The 27,387-nt window shown below is 43.7% G+C and overlaps 1 protein-coding gene across 1 annotated transcript in view; it reads right to left on the minus strand.

Annotated features, from left to right (window-relative positions):
• BAIAP2L1 (BAR/IMD domain containing adaptor protein 2 like 1) overlaps positions 1 to 27,387 on the minus strand; it is a 132,769-nt gene that overhangs the window by 60,029 nt on the left and 45,353 nt on the right. The window contains exon 3 of the mRNA XM_088451969.1: positions 14,024 to 14,110. Coding sequence (XP_088308095.1) covers positions 14,024 to 14,110 — 87 coding nt within the window. The remainder of the gene's footprint in view (positions 1 to 14,023; positions 14,111 to 27,387) is intronic.

A 27,387-nucleotide genomic window follows, 5' to 3' on the forward strand; every position in this document is an offset into this window, starting at 1 on the left:
GTGTATGTGTGTTTTATTCCTGCGGAGGCCAATATATGTGTGTTTTTTTTTTCATTGTCTCGCACCCCGCATTGCCGGATGGTGTGCCTTGGCAATTTTAAAATCTTGAGCTGTGTGCCTCAAGTTGAAAAAGGTTGAAAATCACTGGTCTAGATAGACAACAGATGTTAGACAGTCAATAGGTCAACAGGGACAAAAGGTCGACACACTAGAGATCGACATGTAAGAAGTTCAACCGGTACAAATGGTCGACAGGGTCAAAAGGTCGACATGAAAAAGGTAGACACAAAAATGGTCGACAAATGTTTTTTTGTTTTTTAAAGGGTTAGGGATAGGTTTAGGGTTAGGCACTTACCAGGGGGGTAGGGTTAGGCACTTATCCTGACGGTTAGGGTTAGGCACCAGGAGGGAGGGTGAGGCACTTACCGGAGGGTTAGGGTTAGGCACTAGAAGGGACGGTTAAGGTCAGGCACCTACCCCAACGGTTAGGGTTAGGCACCAGAAGGGAGGGTTAGGCACCAAGGGGAGGGTTAGGGTGAAGATTAAGATTAGAAAAAAAAACACGTGTCGACCATTTTTTGTCTACCTTTTTCATGTCGACCTTCTTACATATTGACCTTTAGTGTGTCGACCTTTTGTCCTTATCAACCTTTAGTCCCTGTCAACCTATTGACTGTCTAACATTTGGTATCTATCTAGACAATGTCTGCCTTTTTACTGTAGATCTTAACTAACCTAACCTAACATCTCCCCCTTGCGGCTGTCCGCGCCCGCCGCCCGGCTTACCTTTGTTTGGTATGCCGGGCTCCTGGCGTAGGTATAATGACAGGCGTCAGGATTTCGACGCTTGTCATTAGTACCCTGCCGGGATTTGACAGTCGGGAAGCCGGCGGTCGCCATTTCGACCATTGGCTTCCTGACTGTATCCCATGCACATAGGGTTCAGCTGTGTTATGTAGGTGGACTAATTAACTGCACACAGAGAAAGTTGCACAAATCCAACAATTTGATTTATAAGCCAGTACTATTCCACTTGCCAGCTCACATATATTGTTCAGAGACACTTTACATTACAGAAATACCTATGTGAAAGTAATGGAACATGCCTCTTTAAATCAAAGGAAACAATCCTATTGCAATTTATCAAATAAGCAAATGAAGAGATGATAGGCTGGGATTTATGGAAAGCAGGGGCACCGCAGTACAAAGAGCTTCACCGCAGTACAAAGAAACCAAGAACATACACACATCATATTCTGCCCATTGGTTATGCTCAGTCGCCCTAAACAGAATTCTTAGCTTAATGCATCATTATTTCCTGCGAATATTAAAACCCAGGCATTCAGGTATATGAGGAAACTGCATATGTAAATATTATAGTCATTAGTATCTAGTACAACTTAATCATTTGCTTCCGGTACCACAAGCACAACCTGATTGATCCAGCATATCAGCATGAAAATCTTAAAAGGTGACATTCATTTGCACTTGCAAGAATTCTGGAACTGAGCAGGTTCTCAATTCATAGGCACTTTGCCATAGCAAGCCATTTGCCAGGCAGCGGGTGCTGTCTTTGTTAAAGTGGCAGGATAGTAGCCCATCGTAGGTGCATAACAAAATCTACCAAAATATTTATCATGTTTGGTAAAGTATGTTCCATGGTGCAATGCATGAACCATAAGTTACAATGCAGTTCAGTGGACCAAAGATTATACATAAAAGTCCATCGTTTATTGGTGTTGGCTTTGGTAAACATTTGGCATTATTAAGAACATAGAGTTAGGCCATTTCCTGAAACATTCATTTATTTTATTGGATATCAATAAAGCGAAAGGTTTTAGGTTAACGGATAATTTTCAACAGGCTGAATTTTATCATCTTGAAGCAATTAATTGTTGCAGTGTATACAAGCTATAGGTGGCAATTCAATTGTTTTAGACGCCTCCCCGATGGTCGTATATAAAGTGCATCCGGAAAGTATTCACAACGCTTCACTTTTTCCACATGTTTTTATGTTACAGTCTTATTCCAAAATGGAATAAATTAATTTTTGTCCTCAAAATTCTACACACAATACCCCATAATGACAACGTGTAAAAATTTTTTTTTAGATTTTTGCAAATTTAATTAAAAAAAAAAAAAAACTAAGAAATCAAATGTACATAAGTATTTACAACCTTTGCTCAATACTTTGTTGATGCATCTTTGGCAGCAATTACAGCCTCAAGTCTTTTTGAAAATGATGCCACGAGCTTGGCACACCTATCTTTGGGCAGTTTCGCCCATTCCTCTTTGCAGCACCTCTCAAGCTCCATCAGGTTGGATGGGAAGCGTCGGTGCGCCGCCATTTTCAGATATCTCCAGAGATGATCAATTGGACTCAAGTCTGGGCTCTGGCTGGGCCAATCAAGGACATTCACAGAGTTGTCCTGAAGCCACTCCTTTGATATCTTGGCTGTGTGCTTAGGGTCGTTGTCCTGCTGAAAGAAGTCCCAGTCTGAGGTCAAGAGTGCTCTGGAGCAGGTTTTCATCCAGGATGTCTCTGTACATTGCTGCATTCATCTTTCCCTCTATCCTGACTAGTCTCCCAGTTCCTGCCGCTGAAAAACATCCACACAGCATGATGCTGCCACCACCATGCTTCACTGTAGGGATGGTATTGGCCTGGTGATGAGCGGTGCCTGATTTCCTCCAAACATAACGCCTGGCATTCACGCCAAAGAGTTCAATCTTTGTCTCATCATGGTCTGAGAGTCCTTCAGGTGCATTTTGGCAAACTGCAGGCGGGCTGCCATATACTTTTTACTAAGGAGTGGCTTCCGTCTTGCCACTCTACCATACAGGCCTGATTGGTGGATTGCTGCAGAGATGGTTGTGCTTCAGGAAGGTTCCCCTCTCTCCACAGAGGAATGCTGTAGCTCTAAAAGAGTGACTATCGGGTTCTTCGTCACCTCCCTGACTAGGGCCCTTCTCCCCTGATCGCTCAGTTTAGACAGCCGGCCAACTCTAGGAAGAGTCCTGGTGGTTCCAAACTCTTCCATTTACGGATGATGGAGGCCACTTTACTCATTGGGACCTTCAAAGCAGCAGATATTATTCTGTACCCTTCCCCAGATTTGTGCCTCGAGACAATCCTGTCTCGGAGGTCTACAGACAATTCCTTGGACTTCATGCTTGCTTTGTGCTCTGACATGCACTGTCAAGTGTGGGACCTTATATAGACAGGTGTATGCCTTTCAAAATCATGTCCAATCAACTGAATTTACCACAGGTGGACTCCAATTAAGCTGTAGGAACATCTCAAGGATGATGAGTGGAAACAGGATGCACCTGATCTCAATTTTGAGCTTCATGGCAAAGGCTGTGAATACTTAAGTACATGTGTTTGTTTGTTTGTTTTTTTTAAATTTGCAAAAATCTAAAAAACAAACAAAAAACTTTACAAGTTGTCATTATGGGGTATTGAGTGTAGAATTTTGAGGACAAAAATTAATTTAATCCATTCTGGAATAAGGCTGTAACATAAAATGTGGAAAAAGTGAAGAGATGTTAATACTTTCCGGATGCACTGTAATAGGTGCCCAACGGAGCAATTCAATTGTTGCTCCGTTTGGATGCCTAAAGCTGCAGGGGGGGGGCACATTTCTTCTCACAGCCTCCTGGTGCAAGAAGAAATGTGTGTAAAGTCCGATTTTTTTCGGTGCCCAAACAGCAGCCAAACCACTTCTTTAGACGGGTTTAGCCATGTTAAGTACTAACAGGCGCCCAAAGGAGGAACAACTGAATTGCTCAGTCAGGCGCCTATTCGTATGGAAGCCCAGCAAGGGAAAGCGAAAAACATTTGATTCGCAGCCATATAGTTCATTGCAGATCTAGAATTATGCATGACACTACAGATAAAAATCTCTTAACAGTCAGTGACCACGTGTATGGTATCACATGCCTTTATTGCACTAGCCCTGACCCTTCATATCAAAAGAGCAGATATTGGAGAATACGGTAAGTTAAGGGACACCTAGTTTAACCTGTTGGGTCTTCAAAAGTAACTTGTAATGTAATTCAGGCAGACCCAAAGAAAAACAATGGGATTGATGCAAATATATGCAGACTCTGGACAAACCATGTTATAATGCAAGGGGTGCAAATACATTTAATATTTTCTTTTCACATGCAGGGTAAATACTGCCTGCTTTTGCATTTAGGGCCTGATTCAGAGATGGACGCAACACCGATGTTTACGCAGTTGAGCGATTATCGGTGATCTTTGCATGCAGCAAGTTTCATTACAGCTGTCGCTCACAGTGAGGGCTTAATCGCAGTGATTGACAGGCAGAGACTGTTTATCGGCGGCAATGGAGGAGCTGTGACCCGACCGCTTTCCGGGCTGTGTAATAACCTGCGGCTGCGATCCCATACACAGTAAAAATGGCTCCAGCATATTTACTTCCGATCGCCATTTTGCACAGCTATAGGGTTATCCAGAACTCCAATAATCGACTGATCTGTGACCAATGCTGCATCTTTGTACACAATCAATTGGATTTGGGCAGCCGCCGGAGGGCGTCTCAAAACAAATCCTGGCGGATACCACAGTCACCTATTTTCGCACAGCCACAGAGTACAAATTTGCAGCTGTGGGCGGCATTCGCGTCCATCTCTGAATCAGGCTCGTAGCCCAAATATACTGGAGAGCTAGAACACACCACTCCCAACTCTAAATCTCTCTGCACATTTTAAGGTGAGGTACACATCAGAATGACGTGTATGCCAGCTGATCCGACGCCCGATGGAAGGAAATATCGGCCAGCCGTACACACTGCATGATCCAGTGTACGACCGCTCGATATACCCTTCCATCAAGCATTCACCTACATGCCCTCGTCAGCGTGGTCAGCCCATCTGCCAGTGCAGCACATCAGATGGGACCACCCCACTAATGACGCACGTGAACGCGCGATTCAGCGTACACAATATGCGATGTGTATGATACGTCATTCCAATTCGCCTGAAAACGACATATAGTTCTAAATATCGCCTGATGTGTACCCAGCTAAATCTCCCCTGCAGTTCCTCTTTCCTGCCTTGGGTGTCGCTCTCTGCTCTGTAGCACATTTGAATGGCATTATTAAACAATATCCTCTGACCTACAAACCTCACTTACACATAGTGGAGGCAGCTGTGTTGTGAGCTTGCAAACATGCAAATGCAGCAGGAGGTGTATGACACCCCCTGCTGCATTTGTGATCCCATCACTGCGAATGAGGTCGCAGGCTGGGATAATCATCGGTCGCAACGGTGGACAGAGCTGGACTGCTGGCTGAGTAATGGTGGCCATACACGGCAAGATATAAGTGGCGATCCAACAATCAGGCTAGGCGACTTGCGAGGTCACAGTGTTCTCCCCAGACTGTTTTCTGCGGGCGCATTGCCCGGCAGAAACAGCCTACTGCCCAGCACTTTTTCCCACCGACCTCCGCTGTGGATCGCTGGCCTCTGAAGTGACAGGAGGCTAAAGAAGCCTCCGATCGCTTCAGAGGCAAGCGTTCCCATTGATTCAGTGCGCGGGTGACGTCATGACGTCACCCGCAACGTGAGGAGCCTGCCCCGCGCGCCTGCTGGATCTACTTAGATCCAGTCAGAGCGAGGCAGCGGGAGTGGGAGCACGAGCGGCGAGTAAGTAAAGGTAAGTTCTGTCCCGTGGTGCTGCACTCCCCTATGACACTGCTGCCTGTCTTCTGTGCTGAGCTTGCCTGACTGTGTGTCTTTTCTAGAGGGCTCCCAGTTACTCTGATCACATTCAGCCGGGTTGGAAGTCTCCTGCTCACTGCCATTTTCTGTTCCCGTCCTCTGGTTCTGCTGCTGTTATTTGCTGGGCTTATTCCTGGCAGGCTAGGCTTAGTGGTGCCCCTGGGGACTTGGCTTACTGGCCCCTGCTGCTGTCTCCTATTCATCTGGGAACTTTAGACACTGCATAAGGTACACAAAGCCTGGGGGCACTGCATAAGGGACACCATTTAAGCCTGGGGCACTGCATAAGGGGCCAGTCTGGGGGCACTACATAGGGGCACTACCTAAGCCTGGGGGCACTGCATAAGGGCAAAGCAAAACTACAGGGGGCAATGTATAAAGGGGAAAACTACAGGGGGCACTGCATAGGGGCACTACTTAAGCCTGGGGGCACTGCATAAGGGACACTATTTAAGCCTGGGGGCACTGCATAAGGGGCCAGTCTGGGGGCACTACATAGGGGCACTACTTAAGCCTGGGGGCACTGCATAAGGGCAAAGCAAAACTACAAGGGGCAATGTATAAAGGGGAAAACTACAGGGGGCACTGCATACTGGGCACTTTTGACTGAGAGCCAGTGGGGGAGCAGCCTGAGACCTGTCTGGCTGGAATGGTAAGGGAGATACCCCTTTTCCTGGTGCGCGCATAATTGCAAAGGCCCCCACCCGGCTACTTTTTGATGCCACCCGGCTGGAAAAAAATTCTGGGGAGAACACTGGATCAGGAAACTGCATTAGTGGACACAATCCCTGGCTTTGCCACTCCTGTAAGACGGGACAGACACGCCCACACTTCAGGGAACGCCGGCTGCCCCTGCCCCTGCACCACCCCTTAAATGCCTCTGCCTGTCAATCGGGCAGAGACAAATAAGGGGCTGTGGGCCTGATTCAGAGCCGGACGCTATGACCAGAGCGCTCGCTCTGAATCAGGGCTCTCCTAAATGAAAATGGAGCGGTCTCTTGGACGCTCGCATAGCTGTGGGTGACCACCCACAGCTATAGCGAGCGTCCATGATGATAGTCGCGATGGTCAAGACCATCGCGACCATCGGGCTTGCGACGGAGACCCTGCGGTAGGGTCTCGCTGCCGCAAGCCCTGGAGTGATTTTGGCTCTATCAGAGCCAAAATCACTCCCACTGACATCACTACTGATGTCAATGGGGCCGGCTTCAGACGGTAACCGTTCCCATGGGAACGCCTCCATCTGGCAGCCACGCCCCCGGCACGCCCACCAAAGGTCAAACTCAACATCGACAGCACGCCCCCTTCGGTGCGAGACCCGGAGCGACGGCTATCCCGTCGCTAGCCGGGTCTCGCGCATGCGCAGTAGGGCACCAGCGTCCTGCGCTCGCGAGCGGGTCTGAATGACCCCCGTGTTCAGCATGGCTGAATTAGCCCCATTGTGCCTTATAACAAATGCAGAGAATAGGCACTGATGTTATAATTTGAATGTATATATCTCCGATTTCTTTTTCTTTTTTTCAAGTATATAACAGCTATATAATAGGGCTAAGGTGCAATCAGGGAGACTGCTAGACTCTTCATGGAGGCAGGGAGATTGCTACTATCGCAGGGAGTCTCCCTGACAATCAGCGAGAGTTGGCAAGTATAAGCTGAACCAAAATCTCAATAAGGTACTACACTATTAATATCTTAGTTCTTCCCAATTAGTTAGTAGGGCAGCATTCTTTAGCAATAAGCTCAGCTCACAAAATGGCTCTCTCCATTGTGTGCGGGGGCACGAGGTGCATTTTAAAGTTAGAACAATCCAAACTATTTGCAATATTTGCACTGGTTCGTCAGCCCATGCTTTGAATTACAGGAGTTAATTTACAATCCTGGCAGACTACACTTCACATATCTTGGCGCATCACACCAGAGATACCGGTTTTGTCACCGAGAACTCATCTTCTGCTCAATTAGAGAACTACATTTCTGCAGGAGGAAGGTAACACTGATCACAGCAATTAGGGTATATCCATGCGTGACTGCAGCTGGTTCAATCCAAGGGGCTGAGTCACTGATTCATCCACTTGTAGCCATGAAAACTCAGAGGCACCAAAACACTGCACTGACTAGTCATGTACAAAAGGGGCATGTTTTTATACTATGGATCATGCTCTGAAAGCCATTTTAGAAGTACATTTTGCCAGAAGTTACTCTCATGTATGTTAAGTAGCTTCAAAGAAGGGGTTCAGCATTCTCTGCCATTGGTTGAAAATAACGCAGACCTCAAGAACCAGCCAATGAAATCTAGATGTGTATCTATTGATGTCATTAGGCAGGACTCAAAATATTAGCAGCAAGCAGTCTTTATATGTACATTAGGTATCTGGCTTCTGCAATATGATCAGTTCTAATCTCTGCTCATCTATGCTAAATCATTATCAGTTACCAATATATCCTATTATCCTATAACCTATATGTGATTAGGGAGAAACTGAGTGTAAAGGAGAAATCTTTCATTTTTATTAGATATATTATTCCAAATTTAAGTGTGGCATAATAAGAATTAGCCTCCTCATCTACTGGCAATTTACATCCCCCCAATTGAGAACATGCAGGGTTCCATTTATAGTGGGAAAAGGTCAGAAATACAGAAGTCAGAGAACCAAAAAGGAAAAAAAAAAAAAACACCAACATCTTAAAAATAAATACAATTACTAAATGTACTTCTCACCCCACTCACCCCACAACACAGCTCACCCCTGTAATATAGCCAGCTACTAACCTATAGGCTGGGCTATTTGGAGTACACCGGTCATCTCTTCCCAAAAAACTGTGATAGAACAAATAAAAATACAGGTATAACTAGTTTCTCCTTCCTGCAACTTCACTGACAGGTGATCCATCCAATTCCAATTTGCACATTTAATCATTAAGATAGGGAAAAAAAGCTATACACTGCATTTCAGAAAATAAAGTCAAACATTCCAATGTGATTCAGTAAACAAATGACAAGAGAAGCCCAGACTAATATATGCTATTATAGCACAAATCATATTTAGTCAAATAAATTCATTTTTGTTTACGGAAAATTAGTGGTAAAGAAAATATAATACACAAAGCTCTTCTTAATCCTTCTATTGGAGTTCTACTGACTTGCAGATTTTCCAGACAAATAACAGGCATTAAATGGGATCCTCATGCATGCTCTGAATGGTTCAGGTCACAGTATTTCAAATATTTCACAATAGTACAAAAGGTTCCACAGTAACCACACCTCCGTAGTGTCTTTAGCCCTACAAAACAAGTGATGTCAGGAAAGCTAAAAACTGGATCTCCACTGCAGATAATCTCTTTTTAACTAAATCCCTTTCCCCATAGTAGTAGCATAGTGGGTGCCTTTCCGCTAGGACCGATGCCATTCCCCTTCGGCACTCCTAGGCAGGGGAGATCTGCCCGCAGAGGCTTCAATTGATAGAGCCTTAAGCACTGTAACTGGGAAACATGTCCAGTTTTAAAAGGGAATAAGCCCTTTTATACAATAAGTACATTTATTTATTTGAACACACAGAAAGAGAGCAAAAAATGGCATTAAAATATATGCAAGACTTAAATACCTCAATAATAGGATAGAAGATGGATCATTAAAGAAAAACACTCTCCTCTTCATATGAAATATGATTACTCACAGACATGGCTAAGGCTAAATTATTGTGAAAAATGTCTCCCACAATACGTCAGACTTCAGTCTATAATGTCGGGTACACAGTAGACTATAAGTGGGCGGATCGGACGACATATCAGGCACATCGGCCAGTGTGTACCTGTCATGTCGCTGACGATGGGCGCTCTACCACCTATGGGGACGATTAAGAGGTGGATGCAGAAGCAGCTGCATCTATTGACGGTCATCAGTCTGCGACTTTGTGCGTCCGACCGTGCAAGGATTGAGAAGTCTACTGTTAGCGCCCGTAGACCGATGCATGACTAGATGCAACATGGAAACTTGCACCAGCATTATGGCAGTTTCTCCGTCCGAATATGGCCTATGTCAGTGGTTCAGCATATGGGTACGCAAAAACCACTATTACTGACAAGTCGGCAACACCCCCAATAACAGGCAAATAAGACGGACCATCTCCAAGCATGCTGCCCGTAACCAGCCAGGAATGCCCATCACTTCTCCAAGACATTTCCGATACTGTGCATCTCAATCGCAGCAGCGCCATTGTGCGTACAGTCTGGATTTGTGCGACACATGCACCATAGGAGTTTGCAGGAACTTTCACAGTTACAAAAAAAAAAAAAATAGCTTAACTATATCATGATATAATGTTAAGCCTGAAGTAAGGCTACAAAATGAAATGTGGCCGTATATATATATCTAGTTTAGGACGCTTTTAGCTACCATGTTTCCCCGATAATAAGACCTACCCTGAAAATAAGCCCTACCCTTACTTTTGTAGCCTGGTCTAAAATAAACCCTACCCCGAAAATAAGACCTACCTTATTCTCTTTTTGAGCTGGGAACGCTGCAGAGACCAGCGTTCCCAGTCATGCAGTGCGCGGGTGACGTCATGACGTCACCCGCGCGCTGAGGATCCTGTGCGGCCGCGCCTGCTGGATCATATTAGATCCAGTCAGCGCGCAAGTGAGAGGGACATCCCGGACGGCGGCGACTCAGGTAAGTACCGTACTTGCACTGCAATAAGGGGGCCTGCATAAAGGACACTGCTACAGGGGGGGGCCTGCATAAGGGGCACCGCTACAGGGGGGGGGGCTGCATAAGGGGCACTGCTACAGGGGGGGGCGTGCATAAGGGGCACTGCTACAGGGGGGGGCCTGCGTAAGGGGCACTGCTACAGGGGGGGGCCTGCGAAAGGGGCACTGCTACAGGGGGGGGCCTGCGAAAGGGGCACTGCATAAGGGGGGGGCGTGCATAAGGGGCACTGCTACAGGGGGGGGCGTGCATAAGGGGCACTGCTACAGGGGGGGGGCCTGCATAAGGGGCCCTGCATAAGGGGCACTGCTACAGGGGGGGGCCTGCATAAGGGGCACTGCTTCGGGGGGGGGGGGCCTGCATAAGGGGCACTGCTACAGGGGGGGGCCTGCATAAGGGGCACTGCTACAGGGGGGGGGCTGCATAAGGGGCACTGCTACAGGGGGGGCCTGCATAAGGGGCACTGCTACAGGGGGGGGCCTGCATAAGGGGCACTGCTACAGGGAGGGGGCCTGCATAAGGGGCACTGCTACAGGGGGGGGCCTGCATAAGGGGCACTGCTGTCAATGTTAGTTAAAATAAGACCTACCCCGAAAATAAGCCCTATCGTGTTTTTTGGAACCAAAAAAAAAATAAGACAGTGTCTTATTATCGGGGAAACACGGTAGATGGCAGCGGTTTCTTAGTATCAGTGGGCGGTTTAATGGATATTAAGCCCTTCTTCCCAAACCGATAATGTATATGAATCTGATCCCATCACTGACATCCAGCAGAGGGAGGAAGAAGACTTGCTTTTCAATTTTATGCCATACTGACCAAGCAGACATTAGCCAAGATCCTCCAAAGATTCTGGTGGGTTCTCCCCCTTACGGAGAGGGAGGAAAAATAAGCTAGGTTTATATTTTTAGAAAGTGTTGGAGTGGGCAGATATCTCGTCTTGTAATCCAATCTTCTATGTCAGTGGTTCTCAAACTCGGTCCTCAGATAATTATTTCACTTGTGATTCTGTGAGGAGACCTGGAAAACATGCACTGTTTGAGGTCCTGAGGAGTTTGAGAACCTGTGTTCTATGTAATAGCCAGATAGTTATGTGGTTATACTGTATATGGAAAAGTTTATACCCCTCTTACTTTATTTTCCTGAAGAAATTTAAGACTACTGTTTTTTTTCACCATTCCCCATGAAATCCTTAAAGACTGTAGTAACATTTTTATGCGGTTGGCACTTTCCATATACAGTACAATAATTAAGTGTTGCCATTTTCTAAATGCTGAAACTGCCTCATCAAGAATAGATGCAATGATTAGGTTATAGAAGTTCGCTAAAGGGGTTATGCCACCCTTTCTGGATTTAACAAACAGCCGTAATCGAAGATTACCGCGGTTTGTCACAGCATCACCGGCAATGGAGACCCAGCGGTGCCTTTCTGGCTTCAGCGAGGCCTTCCAGACACTGACGGGTCCTCATGTCATGCACATGCGCATTTTGCTGGCAGTGTTAGGCTGCCAGCAGTCCAACGGAGGACCTCGCAGACGAGGAGGACTTCGCTGGACCTCACCGGAGGGGTAAGTATTGGTAAATACCAGTGGATTTCTTGCTTGTATCACAGTGATACTAAACGAAAAATTCCACTGCGTTTACCTTTGTTGATAAATGGGGCCCAAGGTAGGGATACTTTTTTCACTAACTGTAAGCCATGTGCCTCACCGCACAGTGATTGCATTCTATTTCCTAAAGCCAGGATAGTGACATTTTTTGAGTTATATTTGTGAAAGTTGAAGCATGTGCAGGAGACTGACACTGTAGCAGAGTCTTTGGATCTTCCACGCCCTCTTTCTGAAAATATTGTGCCACACCAGGTGCAGTGGGTGTGGCACAATAACCTAATCTGTAGAGTGTGGGAAGAAACCAGAACAGAAGGAAAGCCACACAAACACAGGGAGAACATACAAGCACCACACATATGGTACCTTGCTCTGGAATAGACATCCTGTCTCCAGTGCAGTAGGGCAGTAATGCTAACCACTAGGCCACTGTGTTGTAGCCCAATTCTGCTGCCTTACAGCATACAGTTTACGCTTCCTCTTATTTTACAGGACTCTACCTTTGTTCTACATACAGTATTATAATATAATATATAGAATTATTATGTAGCATTGCACCATTGAAGACAAAATGCGGAACAGGGATTAGTGTCCAAATGGGACCCACAAACAAAGCAGTTTTATTTCTAGAGAACTGAACCAACTCTACATAAAACAGACACGGAAGTAAGCAATCTTTCATATCATTACAGGGGGTGTAACCAAAGTGAATGGCTGGTTATACAGTCCCTGTTTCACAATCAATTGAAAATATATTGTCTACACTAATTGTGTTACTGTAGAATGACAATCCGGATCTAGTACACTTCCCTCTGCCTTTGTCTGAAAATAACTTCCCAGTAGCCAATACTGTTTTTTTCCATCAACAGAATTACTAATTAATTACATTTCAAATGGACCGAGATGGAATTCTTTACTTGTGTCCACTAAACCACGGCTTTATGCTGCCCAGACTACATGCGGAAACTTGAAAGATCCAGATGTTTGTCTTGATGACCATACCACCGGCTGCATACCTTATGTGGCAACATGTTATGTAGTCTTATAGTTGTCAGAGCCATTAGTTCAATGCATAAAATTAATTAATAAGCTTTCAGGGATCCTTGTTATCCGTCAACCAATGACGGCGCACACAAATTGATGTTGACCTTGTTGGTTTTTGGGGCTCACAAACTTGTAGTGAAGGTAGAATAATGTTTGAGAAATCCACACAAAATTGGGTGACAACCTCCAGGATACTGGAGCACTGAGTTATGGGGTGGTCCTTGTAAGTTTATTTTTGGCCATGGTGGGGGTAACGTAGACATTTTATTTCCTTCAACCCTCAATCTGAAAAATTCTTAACCACTGGATTTCTTGCAAGTTTTTGGCAATCACATTTTGAATGGACTTGAAAACAAAATAAACTGTTTAGTGGTGAAATTCCAGTTAACGTAGAACAAAAAAGAAAGAAAAAGGAAAACTGAATGAAAACTTCTGGATGGACAGCAACAGAGCCACCACTGTAATATATTGAGCGCAAATATAAATGGTGCTTCTTTACATATCTTCAGCTCTGCCAATCGACAAAAATTTGCATTTTCATGTAAAACCCCATATACACTCCAGTACTTGAAAAAGCATTAAAATATCAGAGGATATTTAACCTTGGAACATATTTCCCTGTCTGATAGGTATCTTTCTCTTTCAGTCTGACCAAACCAACCTTGCAAACAGTGATATACAGTTTCTGAATGTGTACTCTTGTCTGTTTGCTCCAAGCCACACCTTCAGCTGGAATGCTTGGTGAAAGCTCTCTATAGTTAAACTGGCAACCATGAACTCTTTAAAACCTGGACCATTGACTGTAGTCATCACAGACATCCACTTTGTTCTATTTTCTTTTTAATGTTTTCTTAATTACCAGTGCTTATTATTTTTATATAAAGCTTAGCACATACAAGGGATAGTTTCATGCATAACTTACCAAGCTCCTTTGAAACAGGAGAGACGGTTGTCATTTCTCCCACCTTGGCCACTCCATCGTAGTAAGCTTTCCCGGCTTGTACCATTGCTGGAAGTAAAGGAAAACATTCAGTAAAAACAGCAATTCAACTGCACATAAAAAAAAGGAAATAAAAGCAATGTTATATGAATGTTCCAATGCAATAATATTTCAAGTCATAGTAAGTGAGCCATATATGAGAAAGATACCATAACGCACTCTACTAGAGACCACAAAGATGATAGGTTAAAGATTCTAATGTTTCGAAACAGTTCTTTCTTCATATATACATAAAAGTATAATCACGTGCATCTCTATTCAATTATCTTCGGACCAAAGTGGAAGTCTCTCCAAAGTCACACAGGCCTCACGTTACATGCATTTTATCAGTAATACATGACACAAAGTTAAACCCGGTCACCAAGTTTAGTTAACAAACTTAAATAAACTTAATAAAGGTTGCAGCAGACTTTGGTAACAATGGGAATACTTTTTGTCAAAGTGCATCACAAAGCTGCTGCAATCTAACCTTTAGCAACCACTGAACATGGTAATTGCGGACTATGTAAAGGTAAAGAAAAGGGAAGGAAGGGGCTTCCTTTTCAAATGAAAGAGGTACTCAGCCATGCGACGTGTGTATAGGATTTTCATACCCACTTCCCTTTTCATTAAGTATTTTTTCCAATGAAAACCCAGTAAAACTCCTTAAAAGTGGATCAATCTCCTACACAAAACAACTGTTTGTGGGCTGATCCAATATTCTGCCAATCAATGGAAAGATCAGTTTGTGCCTCATGCCCCTGTTATGTCACTAGCTTAAATCTAATATTCATAGACTGATATTGATTCATCTACCATACCGAGGGGCCTACCTATTCATCAACGTGAATATATCCATTACACTTGTGGAAATAGAACTGCCCTCCTCCAACCCTTGCAGTGCGCATACATGAACTATGGTCACGCATGTTCAGTAACAATGATGGAATGGAAATGTTTGCCGCTATATTAGCAGCGAAAGTGGTAGTATTAGGGTCATACTTAACAACTTTGTAAAGTTGCTTTATGGGAGAGGACTCGCTTCTGGACAGTTTGAGGGGACGGGGCCTGGCTGTGGACGTAATTAAGCACCGCACATTTCCCCGGAAAAGTCTGCGATTCGTGGGTTCGTGAACGGGGCTAAACACCACAATTTGCTTTGTAGTAGCCCAGCTCACTCCCTACGGACCCACAAATTCCCCATTAAATTCCCCCATCCTTCCCGCTTCACTAGGAAGTGGGCAGAATTCGGGAGATCTGCATACGCTTCCGGGGGTGCAGAGGGATACCCGAAAAATAGGGAGCCTTCCGGGAGTATAGGCAAGTATGATTAGGGTTTGCAGTAGCTTTCAGATCAGCTGTCCCAGCATCGGAGTAATGATAAATTGCTCCAGTAAATTTGAGTTTAGTTTGATCTTTAATTTGATTTGGGCAATCATGATCATCAATGAATAGGCCCCTGAGAGCTGGAAGATAAATGATTTGCACCTATTGCAGGGTGGGTTTTATTCACAGCAGGGTGCTCAGAGAACTGTACAAGTATACAAGTATGGCACCAAACACGTAATAGGAAGTTTGGGAACAGAAGATCTGTGGCTTAAACACTTACCCGATGATTTTTTTTTCGTCAAAACCCCACAGAAATTGCCATTTTTTTTTTTAAAGTTTAAAAAGTACTTTTTAAAGTATATTTTAAAAAAATATACCTAGGGGATGTTTTGCATCCCCTCCAAGCCCTCTGTCCATAGGCCCCCATTGTAATTTACCGTCCCACCACACATCAAAAATAGCCCCCCCAGTGTCAAAAGATCCCCCACAGAACAACCCCCACCCTCCTGGATATGATAGATACCTGTGACAGAGCCGCACCCCCAGGGACAATGGGTGCCAAATTTATTGTCCACCCCCCCCTCCCCATGTGTCATACATTTTATTTATTTATATATATATATATATACGTATATATATATATATATATATATATATATATATACACACACACACACACACACACATATTACAGAAATATATGGATACTGGCGCACAAGTTGTGAGTTCCTTCTGTGAATAGTCTTATGACAAATTGTTTCTTTATGACCCTCGTGAACAAAAATGAGAAAAGGGGGAATAAAAAAAAAACACACTCCTGATAACAGGTGGCAGCAATCTTCTAATGGTCCGTGTGGCAACGGGAAAAATGGGTGCTGAAAAATAAAAGACGTGCGCCTAATAGTGCAGTATTTAAAGTAAAGCAATCTGTGCTCAAATTAAGCAAAGTGCGTACCAAAAAATAGGATTCAAAAAGCTTATCTGATGTCCAGGTCACACTCCTATATATCATTTTAGAGAAACTCACACTTAAAGTACATATGGCGATGCTATTATTAGCTTAATGCGATCGCATATTTCACCATACCCCCATACACACATTAAAATACGCACATTAGCGAATGCATAATATCCCGCATGCGAACGCTATTTATTAGATTCATGCGTACGCATCTTCCCTAACTTAAAAGTCCTCACTACATAAATCTAACTAGCATCTTTTCCCCAACCCCTAATACTTACACATTGCACACTCACATAAAAGGTTCCATAGCTTCAAAGTATAATATTCAAGGTTTATTCATTTATTACTAATGTTGTGAAATAAAGATTATTTGATATCTAAGGTTTAGTACATGATAAACAAACTGTGTTTGGTGTTGTACTGATCTACTCTATCTCAACAGCTTTCCGGTGTCATCGGTGAGAAGCTCGCAACATGCGTTTGCAACTTATGGACTGTAGAAAGTTAAAACACTAAAATGTACTATGTAATGTTAGCAGCTTAGATTTGCATGCGGTGGGAAAAAGGAGACAAAAGGCTGTTGGAGGCTGACCTGTGTCCATTTGAATCGACCTGTTAAATGCCCTCTAACAGAAGCACCGTGATGGAGAACCAATGGAATCATGCCAAACTTGCCTATTGTATTGCTTATCCCTGTAAGGGTATATATGTGCGTTCAGACCCCAATCTGGAGTCTTCTTGCGGATGCTGTTGACTGAGGTTTCTTGTTGATGCCGGTAACTGGTCTCAGAGCGCGTGCCTATGTAATAACTGTACCTTGGGTCTGTATGATTTCTTTGCGCTAAATTGTCTTTAGATCACAGCGTGTAACCTACTGTTTTTTTATGTTGAATAATAACCTTTGTGCGTTAGAAACACATTTCAAAGTCTGAAGGCATTTATTTACTGTATGACTGCGTACGCAAATAGCGACAATTCTAGAAGGTATAGGCAGGAGCGTATAGAGGTTTAAATCCAGTATCGTTAATAATATATATATATTACATTATATATAATAATAGAACTTCAATGCCGGCACTCGCTGAGTCTGATGAAATACTGCACCGGTGCCTCCCTCGATCGATACATCCAAAGATGGAGGGACCCAACATACACATACAGGTAGGTGGCACTCACAGTGTCTAACGTATAAACAGGTACAGGACCCCAGTATTATCAACGTTTCAGAACTTTTAATCACGTTCTTTCGTCAGGATACAAAAGACTAAACAATAAAGACATACCTTTATAGTAACACCTCGTTTGAACGTCCATCTGACGCCCGGAAGCGGAAGATGACTTAAGAGTATCAAGATCAAAGTCAACCATCATCATGGCAACATTAAAAGTGGGTATCACTAAAACCCGTAGGAGTTTGAACACTTTAAACAATGTGTTTGTTACAAAGGACTAAATAAAGCTGAAATATAAACACAGCATTAAACTGCATTAATAAACATGGGATGACAAAAATAAACTCTAAGGTAGACTGGCGTATAACAGTCAGACTAAACGCTGCCCTTTAGTCCTTTAAACAATGTGTTTGTTACAAAGTGTTCAAACTCCTACGGGTTTTTGTGATATCCGTTGAAACGTTGATAATAATACTGGGGTCCTGTACCTGTTTATACGTTAGACACCGTAAGTGCCACCTGCCTGTATGTGTGTATGTATGTATGTGTGTATGTATATATATATATTTATTATTATTTTTTATTTTAAGATAACCCCGCCCCAAACAAATATTATAATAGTCTATATTAAATTCCCCCCCCAGGGCCAAAAAAATGCCCTCCCCTCTCCTCCCTGACTTCGCCTCATCCCCTCACCTTGGCAGAGCGTGAGGCAGGAGTGACCGATCATCGGCCCCCCTGCTCCTGCTGATCTCTGTACACGCAGAGACCAGCACAGGGGTGCACGGAGGAGAACTATATTCCCCTCCTCGCACTTTTACTATTTGCGTCCCAGAGTGCCACTCGCACGGCATTCTGGAAGTAATATCAGCAGTCCCAGATACCCGCATCACTTCCTGGGGGTCCGAGGAATGGATCTCCCCTGTAAAAAGCCGGGGGATGGAGCGGGCTGGCGTGGCCGCATGTAATGCGACCTTACCAGATGAAGCACTTCTAGCTCCGGTAGCATTACATGCCACCACGTCAGTTAAGTGGTTAAAATAAGTTTATGGAACATATCCATAGTATGAAGAGTTTGTCACCTAATCACTGACTACAGTCTGTGATACCATTTAAAACAAAATTATGATCACCTAAAAAGGAGAAACCCCGTAAATGAAAAAAAAAAAAATCTTTAAAACAGTTTTCCACTTTCACTTAAATTTCTGGTTTGTACAAAGTCTCTTACAACTATTACAGAACAGATTTCTTTCTTATCCCTTCTGTGCTTTTCAGCAATGTATTTTTATACACAGACGTATGTTTAACATGTGGATACGATTAAACTCAAAGCAAACAGCGGAGCAGGGCTGTGTTACACACAAGGTCTACGCCTGATGGATGTAAAGGTCTTCAAGAAAAGAAAAAAAAGAAAGAACACTGAAGGAAAACAATGTACTTCAAACAGACTCTCAAGACCCACTTCATTATCATAGGCTCCCAGCTCTCTTCCTAACCCACTACTCCATTCTCCTTGTCTCTGTCCTCTGTGTCACCAACCCTGTCTGTCTGCCACTGCCCTTTAGACTGTAAGCTCTCAGGAGCAGAGCTCTCTTCCCTATGTGATTTTCTCTCCCTCATTTATGCAATCATCTCCTGCCCACTGCCTTTAACGCCACCAAACACTTGGATTCTGGCACCATATAAAGGATGATAATAAATATTTAGCACAAATTGCAGGAGGGCAGGGACCAATCAATGAAACTAGTTTGAAAGCAGATTATCAATAGAAAAGGATTTGATACATTTAAGGCCGTATTCAATTAGCGGCGAAAAGCCGCTTTCGGCTAAAAAGTTTCGCCGATGACGTCATTTCACCAGCGGAAACTTATCCCCGTATTCAATTGTGGAGACTTTTTGCCGGTGCGGAAACTCAATGCAATGAACCCGGCAAAAAAGTTTCACCTATGAATAGCAGTCGAAAAAAAGTGCAGAATTGGGGTTTTGGGGTGCAGACATCCGGAAACCACTCTGCACCCTTGGGACAGCCCCCAAAGGTAAACACTGTAAAAAACAAATGCTTAAAAACACCCCAAAAAAAAGCACTTTCATTTTGGGGGCGAAAAAAACACCAAAGTTGGGGGATAAACTTAAAAACTAGCGAAATAAACTCCAGAGGGGTCCCCAATTATGGGGCAGGCGTTTTTAAGTTTGCAGGTGCTTGCGGCAGGTGGTTTTTTAAAACTTCACATTAGCAACTTTTAAATATGCTAGCACCCGTATTCATGTAGCCCAAATTTGCTGGGACTAGTTATTTTGTTGTAAAAAATATTGCCTAATGCAATTCTTCACCACATCTACAAAGACGCTAACAACAAGCATTGCGGGAAAAAAACCCAGATTAGATTTATTAGGGGTACTAGAAGACCCCTATAGTGATCCGCCTATGTTAATGCAGCTGTTCAGGGGGGGGGGGGTACAGAGTGTTTTCCTCATTTTTGACAGTACTTTTCACCAGGTCCGAATTCGTCGGGTGCCGTTTCAGCTGATTTCTAATTGAATACGGCAAAAAGCGGGGGCGCGCGCGATACTTTTCCACATGGAAAACCAGAGATGACGGCGAAAAGTCCGGCATGCGAAAAGTTTGACTTTTCGCACCTAATTGAATACGGCCCTTAGTGATAAGTAAATGGCATAATGAATAATATGGATAACATGCATTTAATATTAAAAAAAAACAGCGACTTTGAAAACTTGCTGCGTGGTAAATAAAACCCTATGTGTGAGGGACATCCATTATGTTCTAAAAGAAAAAAAAAAAAAAACATGTAAATTTAAAAGTGGTCAGAAGATACAAGACAATCTCAGAGGGCCTGATTCATCTTGGATGGCAACTGCATCTACAAATCCCAACGGAACGCAGCTGCTGAAATATGCAGATGCAGCCACAACCTTATCCGTGCATAGAGACGCCCACTGCTGCCAACTCTTCTGCGAGCGCACACGCAGACCAGCGTACAATCGGGAATATCAACCGCTTGTGGCTAGTCAGACCTGTCTCTAATTCTGCGAGTGTCTGCACGAGAGCTCTTGGAGGTGATCGCACTTGTTAAATTATGGACGCCCATTAAACGGTGTCCAACGGCAAGACTCACCTGTGTTTTTAGGACCATGCCCCCCTCACCTCCCCCAAATGCTTGCTTGCTGTTGATCAATTCTGTGTGTTTGCAGGCTTGCGAGTGCCATTGCAATGTGATCGGCACGCATACGCTATGCTGCATACGCACAGGATAAAATTTGATTGTCTGCGTTGATGTTTGCAATTGCGATCCAAGCTGAATCAGGCCCAGTGTTTTCAGGAGGGAGACCAGACATGGAAACAGGGATATATAGGGCCCCATTTAACAATGATACATAACCCCTTTAGCACTCATTAAAGTGGTTATGTCATCCTTTCAATATTTAATAAACAGCGGTAATCTAGATGGCAAGAGTAATACGGCAATGGGGACCTGGTAGCAGCCTTTCCGGCTTCAGTGAAGCCTTCCAGGCACTGCCGGGTCCCTGCCAGGTGAAACTGTCATACACATGCGCAGACTGACCATCGCACATGTGCATGATATAGTAGCCGGTGCTGGCAGCGAAGGACGCTGATGACGAGGGGGACTTGCTGAAAATCGCTGGCGAGGTAAGTAATACTGAGTACCAGTGGCATGTACATTTGTATCACTGCGATACTAAACAAAATCTGCCGCTGGTGTTTTAGGTTCATTCTTAAATAAGGCCCATAGTAAGGGTCCCTGGCTGGAGCACAGTGCTGAGCCATGACTATTCTTAATCTACCACTGCTTATAACAATGATAATACTGCTCAAATAACATCTGGAAGATCCCGCTGGCTCCTTAATTTGACTACCTGCTCCTATGCTTAGAACTGTGGAATAGACCAGCCACATCCAGTGTAAAATTAGAAAGACAGCTCGAAGATGTAAATCAGCCAAAGCCTGCAATCATATGTCCCTGAGCGGTGGATACTGGCATTGTATCTCTGAAATATGTAATTTGCAGGTTTCGGGTAATTCTGTGACAAGTACTACTACTTATAGATTGTATTCCTAAAGCGCACACATCAAATAACTTTCATTAAGGTAAACCTTCCCTTAGAACACAGACAGTAACTAAGGCTCTGAACAGTGTTGTTTTAGAAAGTCCTGGCTAGCAGCACTGTACATTTAATATAGCTAAACTGCTCAGGTATTTGATACTGCACATCAAATTTCACCCCACTTCCTCTATCTGAGGAGCATAGGATGGTATCAATAATTTAGAGTAACTTTAATTAGACTCAAGCTTGTTCTGTACTGCACATAGGAATTACTGTAAAAGGCTAAAACAAAGACAATGTAAAGCATGCCAGTCACCAGAGAAAAAAAACTGTAGGGGATTTTATAGAATTTACAATGCTGATATTGCAGAAATGCAGACCTAGGCCATTCTCTCTCCTCTGCCTCCTTCCTATCGTTCTGGCACTTCTAGCCTTATTGCCAGTGACTTTAGTATGTAAATGAGAGAAAAGTGGCAGCAGGAATGAGCAAGATATTATGAAGGGGAGATTCCAAATTTGCCTGGTCATATTATATATGCATACATAGCTATCAAAATACAGGTACGCCACAGATTTTCCGGCAAAATATCTTGACGGTATGTAGTCAGGATCCCTCACAATGCCGACTGTCACAATTCACTGTACTGACAGCGGCATCCCATAGCAAAGTACAGAGTTAGGCTGCAGGAGGGTAGTGTTAGTCATCAGGATGCCACTGTGTATTACTAACGTGACCACTGACAGTCCTGCAAAACTGATAATACGGCACAGTGCTGGAACCAAGGGTGCCGGAAAATCGGTGGTGTAGTATCCAGTATTATAAAGACATCTTGCTCTGCAGAAGCCTACAAATCACACAAGTGCTGGCGCAGTTGAGCAAATGGAGTTGGGAGATTTGGTCAGGATTAATGGTGTCCTCAATGCTGAGAAATACAGGCAGATACTTATCCATCATGTAATACCATCTGGGAGACGTCTCATTGGCTCCAAATTTACTCTGCAGCAGGACAAAGACCCCAAACATACAGCCAATGTCATTAAGAACTATCTTCAGCTTAAAGAACAACAAGGAGACCTGGATTTACTACCTTATGCTGATGCGAGTGTCTGTACGTCTAATGCAGGGGTTTGTACGTGTGCAAGCAGTAACCAGCGGCAACCAGCAGCAGTCATCATTAGTATCAGCACTTGCACCAGCCCCATGCTCGGAGCTTTAGATACACGCCACAGCACTCCCACAAGTCAGGGGGTTACATGCGATCACTTTGCCACCAACCAATTCACATCCTATTTCGCAGAAATACAGATCCGGCCAAATTCAGTCAGACTCCGAACAGGACGTAGATACACAAAGATGCAGATTTGCTTCTGCGCATGCGCTGTATTCACAAACTAATCGTATGCGTCTGTGTGACTCAGAATCATTATGCTTATACTGAAGAGAGGAAATAGTGTTATACAGTAATGGGATATACTGCATTTTGTGGTGCACTACTAATTTCAGATTACCAGAACAACTATATACAAGGTGCTTACTGCACTGGGCAAATACATACTGGGTGGCCCACTGGTCCTTAGGGAAGGACTGATAGTTTTGAAAAAAGTTCCCTGTACAGCACTGCAGAATACATCACAGCGATATAATTAATGTATAATAGGACTACTAAAGTCTACATCTGCACAAAATAATATTTCATCCATTTTAAAATTGTCACAATGTTTTTAGATGTATATTTTGATGAAAGAAAGGACAGATGTTATTTAAAAATGAAATCCTGAAAAATGAAGATTGGGATGATATACGCAATTATTTCTATTTGTGTACGGTTAAAAGAAAATGCTTGTAAACATCTTTATAGGTGGTATTTCCTTCGGTATGCAATCAGGAAGCCGACTGCCTAAATACCGGCAGCCGGCTTCCCGACTGTCATATCCCGGCAAGGGTGAAATGCCGGGCGTAGATGTAGACGCCCGCATTTCCCCGACGCCGGAAGACCGACATCCCGATCGTAGTGATGCCGGGCGCCGCGGGGGGGGGGGGGGGAGGGTTAGGTTTAGGGCTCCCGGGGGGGACTTAGGGTTAGGCACCCCCCCGGGAGGGTTAGGGTAGGCTAGGGGGAGGGAGGGTTAGGGTTAGGCACCCCCGGGGGGGACTTAGGGTTAGGCACCCCCCGGGGGACTTAGGTTTAGGCAGCGGGGAATGGGGTGGTTAGCGTTAGGCACTTAGAGGGGGGATTAGGGTTAGGCACTTGGGGGGGAAGTTAGGGTTAGGCACCCCTAAGGAGGGTTAGGGTTAGGGGGGTTAGGTTAGGCCATGCAGCCGGCGATATTTCATACCGATTCCTTTCCTTCTGTAGAGACTGAATAAAGTGAAGAGACCTCTAGCTTATGCTGGAGGATGCGCTACTGATGTACTGTAGTACTGTAGGAACGTTGCTGCATACATAGTGGAGCACCCTGAAGCTCTCCCCCTTTTGGAACGAAATTTGTTCTCTGGTTCACTCAATTATTGACATGAATATCCCCCTAACTTCTAAATACTTTCTCTTGCATCCCCGACACCACTCATCATCAATATAAACTTATCAGACACATACTCTCAGCGGCCATGTGTCATTTGGCAGCAAACTGGAAACAAACAGTAACTCCTCATATATTATAGCCAAAGTATGGCACATATATGCTATGGAATACATTACTAGTATTCTGCACGACTCCCCTGGGTTTATGCAAAACATGTGAAGCATGGGCCGCACATTTTCATGCCTCTCCAGCATTTTCATCATATTTCACCAGCCTCACTACATTTTGGTCTCTGCATTTTCACACCTGTTTTGGTAGTCCGATAGAATTTTTGGATGGGTCCAGTTGAGCCGAACCTGCCATTCTCTTCTCCCCCTTTTTTCCCCCTTCCTTTTCAAGCAGATGGCCACCCCGCACCTTTTCTTTGCTTCCTTATATCATGTGCTTTTATCCATTTCTTTGTTTGTTTTTTTATTACATCTTTTAAAAAAAATAATGGGTGACTCTCTCTCCCGTAATGCCAGAGTGAATTTGACAATGTTTAACGTTTTAATTATTCTATTCCTTACTTTTTGGATTGGCATTATCTAGCTCACTTCACCATGTATAATATATGTTGACTTCTTTATTGTATGTATTGCTGTAATCATAGAACGCTATGTAGATCTGTTTTGCATTGTCTCTCATTAAAATTAAATAAAATTTATCTTAAAAAAAAAATATATATATTATCCCAATTCCTGAAAAGCTCTTCACTAATGAGGGCCAGCTTAGCAGGAGAGTTAAGGGCCTGGGTTTCTTTCCAATTTCTCAAAAAAGAGCGGCTACTCTAACAAGTGGTTACAAAAACACTTCTGTAAAAAAAAAAAAAAAAAAAATCCTCAGAAAGGGCTTGTTTGTACGTTGTACTGATGCATTTTCCATAAATGCTGACTTTTAACAAAATAACCTGCTGTTCTAGGTGCGCACATTAGATATACATCATGCTACATTCTAAAAAGTTTCCATTGTGTCAAACAAGTACCAAAAATACAATATAAACATTGCAAAACAATTGTAGCATATCGTACAATAAACACATCATTTTCTTACAGTAACTAAACTGCGTAATCCCTGTGTTGCCAGTCCTGAGTATATAAATAACCATTCTAAACTTTTAAACACAGACTTAACATTTCAAAAACACAATTGTGAGAACAAGCTCATAATAATCCATTAATCCCAGTTTTAATACACTTTTTAGCCTGTCAATAACGACTGAAAAGCAGAAGTGTGAACAAGCGCTATAGGCAGCCTTATTATAGCTTGTTCTGTGTGAAGGAAGTAATTACAGTGGTCTATACATTGACACTTCCAGTATCTATATCTTAAAAACAATAAATTATGTTTGAATAACATTTTGTCACAGTGCAATGCCCAGCATGGGGTAACTCAGGAAATAAACAAAAATATGCAAACAAGATGTGCCAGATACACAGAGTCATACTGTAATACTGACAGATATGCAAGCCAGGGAGAATATCACTTTTACTGAGGGCCCTTTCACACGTGCATAAACACGTGTATTTATAAATATGCGTACTGCAAATGATGCACATTAATTATAACAATTAGACATTCCTGCATTATAGCTAATGTGCATCTCAGCGCTATGCAGAATGAGGGTTTATGTACGGGTGTCCTAATATATGCAGGATTTCGGAACTTGTCATTTCAGATTTGAAAGTCCCAAAACGGATGAGCTGAGAATGTTGTGTGGTTGAGTGGACGGAGTTGGGGGTGAAAAATAAATACAATAGGAATTCTATTAGCTCTACTATTGCCATACCAGTGTGCATTAACAACAAGAGAAAGCTTAAATAAACATATAAAATTATTTGTTAATTTTTTTTTTTTTTTTTAAATGTATAGTGATATTGTTCCGCCCCTAGAAAATAAGAGTTTTCCAAGGGAATAGAAAAAAAAAAAACAAGACATATATTACATATACAATATGGGATGTGATTCAGAGTAGTACACAAACCTGATGGTTTGCGTACTACTCCGATGTTAGAAACTCGGCGCATGCGCGGGATCTGTACTGTGGATGCGCCGTTCTTCTACTGTAAGATCTCTCGCAGTTCCCCAAAGCCAGTATTAGGGGTGGGGCCGGCCTGTGTTCCCAGAAATGGCAGCGTGTCACACCCGTGGGAGTGCCAAGGGCGAAGCCTGCGCACTCCTATGCAGACGTCCTCAGATGGATGAATGTCTCGCAGATAATCCGATACAGTGTTTAGAACGCTGCAATCGGATCTGCGATGCTGACAGGCGGTGTCCTTTTTCCCTTCTGCAGCATTAGCATATTAGTTGTACGGTATGCGTCCCTGCGGCTATGCAATACCGCACAACTCTAAATCAGGCCCATGGAGCGGTAGAGTGTGACCAGACATCCCTACTGCCCTGAATAGTTATCACTGTGACAGCGGAGCATAGAACTGCCACAGCAATAAAATAGTGTTAAATGCCTGTTTATAAACATGCTCATATGTGTTAAACATGTCCACATTATGGTAAAGGCATTCTGCATCCATGTAATCGTTATATTGTGTTTATGAACATAGACCTTCAATCTGTATAAGTACCAATAACGCTCGTTTCCTGTATTCATCTCTGTTCTGTCACCACTCTATGAGCAACAGAATAGAGGTTACACAGATGCAAAGCTTCTATGTAAACAAGCATCAATGTTTCTTTTTTTTTCCCCATTTACATGATCATCTCTTGCCACCTATGCATTGTACATCAAGCAAGGGCTGTATTACATTCTAGCTCTCGTAAATATTTGTCTATATCTTTTGCACTTTGGCGCTCTGGTCAACTTGGCCGTTGCCCAGAGAGCCGTAGCCTGTGCCCCCAGCTCATCTGCCAGCTCAGACATGGCTTGGAATTCCCCAGACACTCTATAATGAGCAGCAGTGTCCGGAGGGTGGTGGTGCCTGATCGAATCCAAAGGCACTGTAACGGCGATGCCACGGTCAGTATGTCACCGGCCAGACTCTCTGGATCTGGGACTGGGTCAGCTGCAAGATGAGATACCCGAGCGTGAGGCCATGTGGCAACAATTGCGTGAGGCTATGGCGGCTGTGTGTGTTTGAGGATACGGCGGCTGTGTGTGTATGTGAGACTATGGTGGCTGTGTGTGAGGTTATGGCACCTGTGTGTGAGGTTTTGGCGGCTGTGTGTGAGGTTTTGGTGGC

The sequence above is a fragment of the Taudactylus pleione genome, unplaced genomic scaffold (assembly GCF_031769625.1).
Source record: "Taudactylus pleione unplaced genomic scaffold, aTauple2 ptg000032l, whole genome shotgun sequence".
Classification (NCBI taxonomy): domain Eukaryota; kingdom Metazoa; phylum Chordata; class Amphibia; order Anura; family Myobatrachidae; genus Taudactylus; species Taudactylus pleione.